We start from the raw sequence: 11,565 nt of genomic DNA on the forward strand, positions 1-11,565 counted from the left end.
CTGAGAATATCTAGTGAATGTACAGTGGATGTTTGTGCAGAAATAAATGCTGCAGCTGCTCCAGACCAACAGAGGTTTTCCGTGTCTTGTGAAGTGACGGGGCTCCGCAACGAGTTACGTTATCGCCTCCGACCGGGTGCCAGTGTTTTCACTGTTCCCTTCGGCTGCGGTTGGAGACGGTAACGTTACTCGCTGCGGAGCCCCGCTGCCTTTGCTGGGGCTGAAGCGGCGGGGCTGAGGCAGGAAAAGCCAACACTAGGATCAGCAGTGATTCATGGAGAGACCCTCGTCTGGTCAGCTAAAATTACTGCCAAGTAGGTGAAATATAGAGTGATATTGTGGTTTTAGCTGATGTGTGTCGCCTCACTGTTTTGAGCGAAGCTCTTTCAGGTATATTTAGAGCGAGCCCAACGCTGACTTTCGTTGACTTAACGACCACAGGTGTCGCTGTTAACAAGCATTTCTGAAAGTTACAAATAGTCCCTTTAATTACAAAAATAAATAAAACGCTCCCATCGTTAACTTACACGAGCCGGCTCTTTGAACCGGCTCGTTCGTGACAACACATCACTAGATTGAACCGTCCCGTCATACCTAGCGTGGCCAACGGCTCTCTCATTGAACCACCGTACTCAGCTCAGCTCAGCTCAGCTCGGTGTAGTGGAGTCCTTTGGAAGCAAACCAGGCCGGATAGCTCATCAAACACCTGTTATTTGACTCACACATTTCCCCGGCCTTGTGTTAGTCTGACTACAGCGGTGGTGCTTGTTTCCTGGTCTCTCTGGCTGGTGTTTGGTCGGTGGAGGCAGCAGGCAGGAGGGGAAGTATCTGTGTCTCTGAGCCATGATGGAGCTGGAGTCCGCCAGTAACAGAGGAGACCTGGTTGCTGTGGGAGACTCACTGCAACCACAGACTCCCAGCAGACACGAGAAGAGCCTGGGACTGCTCACCACCAAGTTTGTGACTCTCCTGCAGGAGGCGAAGGACGGAGTGCTGGATCTGAAGGCGGTGAGCATCACAGCCAGAGAGAGTCTTTGTTGTTAGCTAGCACATGTCATGTTGAGTCGTTGGGTTGCATGCACTCTCACTAGCATGCCTGTTAGCCTAGCCTAGCTCAGTGTGACAGGCTAGTTTGAATGATTGCATCTGTGCTTTTATGGCTTGTTTTGTAGTTTTTTATAAACAAAAGAGACTTTAAAACCTTTACATGTTGTGTCATGGTATTTCTCAAAGTGAAAGGTTGCAGACTGAACTTTTGAGAGGTCAACTTTTCAGACTCTGCCCCCTGCAGATTCAAAGTTTAAAAACTGGGTCAGCTTTTGTGGTTCCTCTACTAAAGCTAGCTAGCTGCAGCTTCACACATGACCAGTTTTATCTGATTGTCTTTGTCACTTAACGACATGCAGTTAGTTTCCAATACGTTCACAAAAAACATTTAGCAACAATGCATTAGCTTTTTAATCACATGCACATTAGCTGAAGTTAGCTGTGTTCTCCACCACACAGTCAAGGCCACCATGCTTTATAATGAATAGATAGAATAGAAAGCTTTATTGTCATTGTATTAAATACAATGAGATTCACAGTTGCCACTTCTGGTCAGTGCTTTAAAACAAATACTTAACGAGGCCGATAAAACATATAACAGGTAAAGTAGATGTAATAAATAAATATAAACAGAAGTGTTTATCAAGAAGTATATAATATAAAAATAGATGTAATGTAAACAGAGGTAATTGCACTTGTAAAATAGGTAGGGTAGATGTAATAAATAAAATGTAAACAAAAATGCAGTGTGTTTTTATGAGCTGAGCTGAGATATTCACATTAACACACCCACAAAACTCTCCTATCCTACTTGCTGAGCAGCCAGAGTGTCAGTGTTAATGAAGTTACTTGAAGAACTAGTTGGTGTTCTGAAATACCTAAAATGAGGGTTACCCTAAAGCCCAGACTTCATCAAAACATGTTAATACACTCTTCATATTGTAATATAAATAGAAACACACAAAACAACACTGCTAGCCTGCTTGCAACTGTTTTTTTTTTCTCAACCAAAACCAGTGAACCAGATGGCAGCTTGACCAGCCAAGCATTACTTTGTATAATAAAAACAGTTTATTTTTCACATTGACCCCAGTGACTTGCTGGACAGATTTGGTTACTGTTCTTTGTCTTTCACTCTTTCTCTTTTCCTTCTCGCCCGTCTATAAAAACACACTGCATTTTTCAATAATGAAACCAACTGACTTGTTAAATTTAAAAGCCTTACGGTTTATTAGCTGTCATTCAGCGGGTCTGTGACCACATTGCCGCCACACAGCTTATACTTATCAGCACCAGCCACATGGTTATCATTAGTTTGTTAAACACGTTGGGCTGGGAAGGAAGTTGAAAAGACACTGTCGTACCCTACGATGGTTGGTTGCAGGGTATTGAACCTGTTGGCACAGATACAGTGGTCTGTGTTTTAGCTATGAGCCTACTAAAGGAGATGCCGCCAGTAATCTTTACAGTATTTCTAATTGCTTTTTGTCCTGTGATTCAGGCTGCAGACACCTTGGCAGTGCGGCAGAAACGACGCATCTATGATATCACTAATGTGTTGGAGGGAATTGGTCTGATTGAGAAGAAGTCCAAGAACAGCATCCAGTGGAAGTAAGTACACAGTTCATTTTTTATTCCCCAAAGGTGGAAAGACTCTTCCTTAACTTTGGAGGGAAAAAAACATGTCATCAATAAATGTAACAATAAAGAAAACATTATTTCAACCTGTGTGGTAAACACAACATCTGTCATAAATGATGTTCCCTGTCAATGCAGCTGTAGTCTGATTTATCAGTAATGTCCATGCTCTAATACAAGGCAGATTGATCAATAGCCAAGAGACGGTGAATGAGAATGAATCCACGTAGGTTTATAGCGATAATTAAACAGGGTGTTAATGAAAAAGAACATGTACTCATGAGCAGATGAGTGTGTGAAGCTGTATTTGCATGCTGACTGTACATGACCATGTACTGTATTTGCCTTTTGTGTTTCAGGGGTGTAGGTCCAGGATGCAACACCAGAGAGATAGCCGATAAGCTAATTGATCTGAAGGCCGAGTTGGATGACCTGGCTCTCAGGGAAAATGAGCTGGACCAGCAGAGAGTCTGGGTCCAACAAAGCATCAAGAATGTCACAGACGACTCCAACAACAGCCCATATCCTTCACTGCACAGTGTGTTTATGTATATGTTATAGCTGGAAGTAGTTTTTTCATAAATGCTTCCCATTGTCACTGCCGATTCATCAGCCATGAATTCATTCTGTTGCGCTCCAAATCACTAGCGATGACTGCTCCTAAAACAATTTGTTCGTCATTGGTGCTTGTCCAAGCCCAGCCAAGATAACCTTTGTGATATCAAGAGGGTCATTTTCTCAGACATGATAATGCGTCTTCAGAGCCCCAGAAGACATTAATGAGCTGTTTTCGCAAGTTGAGTGGTACTCCTCATGACCGGTAAACTGATCTTAATGTGGAAAATTGGTGGATTTTCCCTTTATGTCTGATTATGTCAGTAGAGCTGTGGCCACTGTAAGAAAGGCCCAGCCGACAACTGTAGTACTGTAACTTGGGTCAAACTGTTTTGCAACCATTTGCAAACATGCCATGCTGAATAACTTTGATATACGTAGCGTTAAATGCTTTGTGAAAATCACTCATGGTCAGTATTTAGATATGTGCATGTGACTCAGTGGCACAGAGCAACAGCAGACGCAATGAAACATATCCAATCTCAACACCATTTAATTTCATAATTGGAAGTCTAGGATTCTGTTTTTGAAGCTTGACTCATACTAAAGACTAAAAGTCAGGATATCTGTATAATGGAAGTGCAATACTATGTTTGTGGAGTACCCTATTAATAGATCTAAGTATTCAGTAAACCATAATCATCCTGAAGATGAAATGGCTTTTGCTAAAGTCTCCCCAGCCAGTCAGTCATGGGTAATGCCTGTGTGCACTGTTGAGATGATTGTGGAATTGAACCCTTAACACATTCATACTATGGCATATATAAGACATGAAGACCTCTGTGGAGCTTTCAAAGGTAATTATTTCAAATGCTCAATCGTTGTAGACGTTTTTCTGTGACGTTCACATTGACAGTCTCACACACCGTTTCCATCACTTGCTTATCCTTCTTCCTCAGGTGACACCCTCCTAGCAATCCGTGCTCCCATTGGCACACAGCTAGAAGTCCCCATACCAGAATCTGTAAGTTCTGTGCGTCATTTTCTATGCTCCTTAGGTCCAGCTACTGTTTTGTCTCTTGTCTCAGACTGGGTTTATGTGTTCTTATCCAGGTCCTCAACGGACAGAGGAAATACCAGATCCGTCTCAAGAGTTCATCTGGTCCCATCGAGGTTTTGCTGGTCAATAAGGACCCGTCCAGTGCCTCTCCTGTTGTTTTGCCCGTCCCTCCTCCAGATGACATCCTTCAAAACCTCCCAGCGCCAACACCTACCTCTCAGCCGATCACTGCTGCCTCCCAGGTCCATCAGCTTTCTCTATGCAATTAGCTCTATTTATGTATCGGTGTACTGTAAGAGACGTTGGATGTTCAGACGTCTTTCTTTATTGAAACAGTAAAGAGGATTAGAAGAAGACTTTGCTCCCAAGATAGCAATATTTGTCATAGTTTTCCTCAGTTTTCATGACAGTTGTGTTTGAAATAGTGTTCATAAATGCTTAATCACCACTCAAACGCTTCTGCTTTTTTTCACTGTAAAAATTATAGTTTCTCTTTCATGCAATGTTAAAACTTTCCTTCATCTTTCCACCCTCCAGGTCTCCAAAGCAGCTCCAGTGACATCAACAAAACCTGGTCCTGCCACAACGTCGGCTACAGCAGCCAACCAGACAGCCTCAGTGACAGGTACCAATGTGTTACCCTGTGAGCTTAAATATGGCACATTTTTTAGTCCCTACGTTATCAAAAATATCTACATTTCATTTTTTTTCCCCTTTGTATTTTACACTGAACCATTTGTGATGTACGGTAATATAATGCCAAGAACCAGCATTATTTTATTCACACTTGTTTTGTTTCAGAAGTGACGAGCACCACGCCACTCAGCCCAACAACAGAAACACCGGCTGCAGTTACTCAACAACTACAGTCTTCTGCCTCGTTGGATGGATCTCCGTCCTCTTCTGCCTCTGCAGTATTTGAACCAATTAAGTCGGATCCCTCTGAATGTGAGTTTTGCATGTTGCTGAACTCTTTTGAACCTCTCAGCTTTGGAAAGATGAATATTGATGACTAATATTTTACTTTTATGTTCATAGCTCTTTGACATATTGGTTATAAACCTTTTTAACAGCCTCTTTCCATGCAGGACTGAGACATACTAAAAGGAAATTTTTCAATATTTACTTGTGCCTCACTAGGGACATTTTTCTATAATAAACAGTGAAGCCAAAATACAGACACTCAGACCCTTTAGGCAAAAAATGTCCCCATTGAAACCCACGGCCATTACAGCATAAAATCATGCATTCTATTCTGTATTATGGAGCACTGCAGTGTTTGATGCAGTGTTTGATGCAATGCAACAAAATCAATGTTGCTGATTATTGATATATCCCAAACTGTGGGGGGAAAAGCATCTAGTATAAAAAAAATTCAGTTTTTGTGTATTTTTCATAAAAAACAACAACCATGACATTATGTAAACAAACTGGCATTTAAAGGAACAGTGTGTAACATTTTGGGGGATTTATTAGCAGAAATGAAATATAATATTCATAACTATGTTTTCATTAGTGTATAGTCACCTGAAACTAAGAATCGTTGTGTTTCCGTTAGCTTAGAATGAGCCCTTCATATCTACATAGGGAGTGGGTCCTCTTCACAGAGTCCGCCATGTTGCACCGCCACCATAGTACTCCGACATGCTTTTGAGAATGAGGTCACGTGAGCCGCAGAGTGCAAAACTGTGGTACCGCCAGCCGCCGGCTGACTTCTGTTGCTCTTAAAGTAGTGTTATTATGGTAAGGATGACCTCTGAGCGAGACGAACGCCGTTACTACGGTTTTGCACTCGGTGGCTCACGTAACCGCAGTCTTGAAAAGGGAGGATTGAGAGGAGGGATACTCAGATGGTTGCAATCTGCAAAAAGAAAAAATTGAACTCAATGAAAGTATTAATATAATATTAATATATAATGTTATGGCTGTTTTTGGATACGGACATTTTCGTCCTCCTAAGGACATCAAAGCAAGGGTGATATAGTGACTGACTGTGTAGCTGAAATGCATGCTGTGGTTTTCTTCTAGTGCTGGACTTTCCCAAAGAGCTCTCTGATATGTTTGATCCAACTAAAGGTAATTTGAGTATTACATAAATAAAAAAAAATGTCCATTGATTTTGCCATAGTTGCTGTGTACCACTTTGTCAGTGTCCTGCAGACTGATAGTTCTTTTCTCTATCTCCGGCAGAGATCATGAGTGGAGACCTTTTGGAGGACTTGATGTCATCAGAAGGTGAGTTTGTTTACAGAGAAACAAATGACAATTACCGTAAAAGAGTTTGAAAAAAAATTGCGAATTGATTATGTATACTTTGTATAACAAAGAAATTCTTTAATATATTTCAGCACTCGGACTCATGGCCTCGTTTTCTGCATCCTGTGTGTCTCATCTCATTCTCTGTCTGTTTCCTCTCCAGTGTTCTCGCCTCTCCTGCGTCTGTCCCCTCCACCCAGCGACCACGACTACATATACAACCTGGATGAGACAGAAGGCCTTTGTGACCTCTTTGACGTGCCCATTCTCAACCTCTGACCCCCGAGATCGTTGTCAGAGCGGGAAACGGTTTCCCAAACATGCTAATCTACCTTAATTTTCTCCCAAGTGTCGTCGTCCCCCTCCCCCCCACTGACGGTGAAGGTGAGAAGAGGTGCAGGAAAGCCAATATGATCTGTTGAGCATTCAAGGACACCTCTGCACCGACACGGTCAGCTCAAGCTGAGCTCATTCAGACAGTAGCTCCATGTACAGCTGCATCAAGAAATGCAGGCGAGAACAAAACATTTTACTTACTGCTTTTCCAAGGAGTCAAAACAAATGACAAAATAATTATATTTTTAGATTGTTATGTATGATAAAGTTTGTGTATCAGCTTTCCCGTGTGCTTGTGAACGAACGTGAGTTAGGCATACTTTACGTGAGTGTGTGTGTGCGTCTGTGTGCGTGCTTGAGTTTTGTATTGAACGCTCTCTTTAACTTGAGTCAGATGTCTCCAGGGGGGGGGTAAAAACCCCTTTTCCTATAAGAGTCATGGCAGACTAGCAGAGCACAGCTTTAGTCACCCGGCAGCTGCTCACGCATGGCTTGAACGAGTCCAAACACAGCTGGTTAAATATGCACTGTCGTCATGTACATAGAGAATATATATTTTGTATTACCAGCACACAAGACTATTTGTGTAATAATGAACTACATTTGTAACACAGGCAGAGCAATAGTTGGCAAATAAACAGACTCAATCATACTGTATGTATGAAGTGCTTTGTTTTGAATCATGGGGATTTGTCTTAATCAAACCTTTCAGTGATGGTGGTGCTTTTGTGACCCAGTTAGAGAAAGTGAAAGTTATTGAAGCCAATAAGCTTTGAGACATAAAGAGCCGAGGACCAAAACAATGCAGGGGTATGGGAGGAGGGGATTTTAGAGTTCTACCTTTTTACATGAACACTTTTTAGGTCAACAAGGTGCTTGTTAAAATGAAATAAAGTGTCTCTGGCACTTCTACACTGAGAGGTCTGATTACAAAAAATAGGCTTGCTTTCAGTTTCATTTTGTCTCTGGACTTTTCAACCTTGCAGGTTTTTTTTTTATATTTGCTCTGATTAATATATAACTTAACTGAAGTACATCAGAGGAATAGCTTTTTTTTTTGCCCCACCCACCCTCTCCACAATGAGTTCTTCTGTGGCAATTGTCTTTCGTTTATTATGTATGTATATGAATACTGTTGTACTTTTAGTTCATTTGTATGGAAAGAGTCATGTATGTATTTTTCTGTGAATATAGTCACCAAGTCATGGAAAACACTCCTGTTTTTGCTTTTTTTTTGTATATTTGGCAAAGAAGAATCCCTATTCAGTAATGTTCTTTCTGTTTTTTCATAAATTAAATACTGCCTATCACTCTAAATGAAATGTTTCAACTCTAATCATTCTCTCTGTGCAGGGGACAGGTGGGTAGCAGTTCAGGATGAGTTGTAACTAGTCAGACTGTTAAAGTACAATATCATTATTCATAGTTCTGCTTTTGGTGTGATAATGTCCTGTTTTGCCCTGGATGATGTGTATGTATGTACTGTTTATATCCCTCTCTCTACCGCTTGTATAGAATAGCATTTATTTTTTTATACCTGATATATTATTACTGCTACTAATTTGGGGCTACACTTTGTTTTTTTGGAAATTCATCCACAAATTCTGCTTTATCAAATCATCCTGTCTCATTGTTGCACTTTACATCACTGGACTGATCGGTTGTTACTCATCCGCTCCCGATCAGTAGCAAGTCATTGTGTTTGGACAGTGTTGTGAGTTTGCCTAATTCTTCAATAGAGCAGCCAGGGAGGTCAACAGTACTGGGTTGAATCGTGTCTGTGTGCGACGGCGTGTGAGACTCGATCCTACAGACTGTTTTCAACAGGCTCACTATTGCTAAGCTGTAGTTGCATCAAATGAAGCAAAATAAAAACTTTGGTATTCTTTGTGTATTGTCTGGTTTCCAATTTTATGTAACATGCCACATTGTTGGTGTGTGTCACGGAGGGTTTCCTATCATAGTATGTATTCTGATACAGTAAGTTCAGTTGAGAATTGTGAAATGGCAATTGGCAAATTGTGAAAAATAAATAAATAAAAGAACGGTCATGAGGGTAATTAGATTCTGAGATTAGGGTGATCCCTTAAACATATGGCTAAATCATCTGTAGAGTATGGTGTTATAGGCCTTTAAAGCCTCATCTGGTTATGATGGAAGAGGAATACCTTAATTACATGCACAACAAACAGTTGATGTTTATGATGTCAAAATATAGGTTACATTATTGGACATTATACTACATTATAGAAAAGTATAGGTTTATATGGGGTGCCCTGATGGCCTCGGGGGTTAAGGTGCTCTCACCATGTAATTGCAACTTCCCCAGTTTGAATCCAGCCAGGACTTTTGTTGCATTCCCTATCTCTTTCTCCCCTCATTTCCTGTTAACTCCCGACTGTTACATTTCTGTGATAAAGGCACAGGCTTTAATACAAAAATAAAAATAAATGCAGATATACAGAAGAGAGACACTTTACGTGCAGCAATATCTTTGTAATTAGTGGCAGTGCGGTAATGTAGTCCATGGTTGACACCTTCTACACCAGTGGCTCCCAAACTTTTTTTACGTCAAGGACCCCTAAACAGATACAATTAGACCACAGACCAGATAAGATTTTGTCTCAGGGTCCCTCATCTGTATTTTTTTGCTTTTAGATGTTTTATTACAGCAAGTGTAAGAAACTCATGATCAACATAGGCATAAGAGAGGTAAGATAAAACTCCTTTGCATGATAGCTCAAAAATGACAACAACATAAGAATAAGAAACACAACAGAGTAATAAATATTAAGTGTATAACAAGGATAAATGTAAAGATAAATGTAGTAAAATAAATAAACTAAAATAGAAAAGTTCTATTGTTGTTATTGTTGTACTATTGTTTTCATTGATTTGGCAACCTTTCCTTAGTCGTGTTGAATTCTTAGTCTCAGATAACTTTGTGGCTGATTAAAGTTTGATGTATGTGTGTGTATATATATATATATATATATGGATACAGTATATGTGTGTATTTATTCAACCAGGAATATTTCAAACGAAGCATTAGAAGGACCCCTGATTTGTCTTTCTGTTCAACTCTTCGGCTTAACTCCTGTGCTTGTTTTATGCATGTTAGTGCCCTAGATGGTAGGGTGTACTGTCTTGACTCTAACAATGTATCATTGTTTATGTTTATTTATTTATTTTCTTTCTTTCTTTATTTATCTATAATTTTTTTTTTTTTATTATGAATATTTTTTTTTATTTGTATATTAGTGTATACTTATTTATTTATTTATATTTATTTTTGTACACTTTTTTTTTAGTGCACTCGGGGTATTGTCATGGGTGGGGGGTGGGGGGGATATCTATCAGTCCAAACATGTTTGTGCAGTGGATTGTCAGAGTTGTATTAACAAAAATCAGAAATAAATGCTGTTTAAAAAAAAAAAAGAAAAGTACTATAGTGCATGATATTGAAAGTAATATTGCACACGACATTCTGTCATTGTGTTTCTGATGGCTGGAATTGTAGGGAAAATAAATTATTCCCCCTTTTTAGCTCAAGGACCCCTGGGGGTCCCAGGTTGGTCCAGTGAGCCTCTGTAGGACAACCAGCTGCCCATCTGGTTGATGTAGCAGTGAAAACGTGTGTACACCATAATGACAAAACTCTTGGAGACAGAGGAGACAGCAGGGGGCAGCTGTAACCAGTACTGTACGACCCGGAACTTTGATTTAGTTCATCTAACAACTTCTTGGAAATGTAAAAGTAAAACCTGGTCTAAGCTCAGCATAAGCAGAAACAGCATTTCCGGAATTTACATATTTTTTCTTTCAAAGTAAAAGCGCTGTATCGCTCGATGTTCGTAATTACAACAGTCTATAAACCAACTTTTAAGTAGATGAGCTTACAGACAAACCCATCAAGTACACTGGAGAAAACAACCTCAGCATTCAAAACCGAAACAAAACCAAGAAAAGAAATAATAATAATGACAAAAAGAAAGAATAGAGTTAAAAAACCCACAAAAAAACACAAAAAAACACACATAACAAAAAAAAACAATAATACAAAAACATGTATGTATTTTTCAGTGAATATAGTCACCATGTCATGGAAAACCCTCCTGTTTTTGCTCTTTTTTGTATATTTGCCAAAGAAGAACCCTATTCAGTAATGTTCTTTCTGTTTTTTCATAAATGAAATACTGCCTATCACTCTAAATGAAATGTTTCAACTCTAATCATTCTCTCTGTGCAGGGGACAGGTGGGTAGCAGTTCAGGATGAGTTGTTACTAGTCAGACTGTTAAAGTACAATATCATATTATCCATAGTTCTGCTTTTGGCGTGATAATGTCCTGTTTTGCCCTGGATGATGTGTATGTATGTACTGTTTATATCCCTCTATAGAATATAGTATATCGTATAAAATAGCACTTATTTTTTTTACCTGATATATTATTACTGCTATTAATTTGGGGCTACACTTTATGGTTTTTTGGAAATACATGGGAGCATATGAGTGGAATTATATGCCATTAAAATAAATAAATGGTGACAGTTTCTTGCTCATGGAATATTTTTATTATAAGGTATTTTCCAAGCTTTCAAAAACGCGCTTGACAGGATGGGTTTTTATTTTGAAAGTATTAACCGGAAAAGCGTCATCTAAATCTGGGTAGC

The 11,565-nt window shown here is 39.6% G+C and overlaps 1 protein-coding gene across 2 annotated transcripts; it reads left to right on the forward strand.

The window, feature by feature from the left end:
- The first annotated feature begins 562 nt into the window (after positions 1-562).
- Positions 563-8,782, forward strand: e2f4 (E2F transcription factor 4). Of its 2 annotated transcripts, none has more exons than XM_037766500.1 (11): positions 563-1,008; positions 2,549-2,658; positions 3,045-3,206; positions 4,054-4,097; positions 4,200-4,264; positions 4,354-4,542; positions 4,838-4,925; positions 5,105-5,248; positions 6,329-6,376; positions 6,491-6,535; positions 6,720-8,782. In XM_037766500.1, exons 1-11 carry the CDS (start codon positions 844-846, stop codon positions 6,833-6,835), a joined length of 1,176 nt encoding a protein of 391 aa, XP_037622428.1. In that variant the 5' UTR covers positions 563-843; the 3' UTR covers positions 6,836-8,782. The 2 variants fall into 2 exon arrangements, with proteins under 2 accessions (XP_037622428.1, XP_037622427.1); XM_037766499.1 differs by having other exon boundaries at positions 565-1,008; positions 5,102-5,248.
- The last annotated feature ends 2,783 nt before the right edge of the window (positions 8,783-11,565 follow it).

Source organism: Sebastes umbrosus, chromosome 4, assembly GCF_015220745.1.
Source record: "Sebastes umbrosus isolate fSebUmb1 chromosome 4, fSebUmb1.pri, whole genome shotgun sequence".
NCBI classification, from domain to species: domain Eukaryota; kingdom Metazoa; phylum Chordata; class Actinopteri; order Perciformes; family Sebastidae; genus Sebastes; species Sebastes umbrosus.

Excerpts from the sequence above, each read along its gene's own strand:
- e2f4 (XM_037766499.1), top strand. The coding sequence starts at position 844 with ATGATGGAGCTGGAGTCCGCCAGTAACAGAGGAGACCTGGTTGCTGTG. Across the intron at positions 2,659-3,044 it reads AAGAACAGCATCCAGTGGAA|GGGTGTAGGTCCAGGATGCA; the intron begins GTAAGTACACAG and ends TTTGTGTTTCAG. Across the intron at positions 6,536-6,719 it reads GGACTTGATGTCATCAGAAG|TGTTCTCGCCTCTCCTGCGT; the intron begins GTGAGTTTGTTT and ends TTTCCTCTCCAG.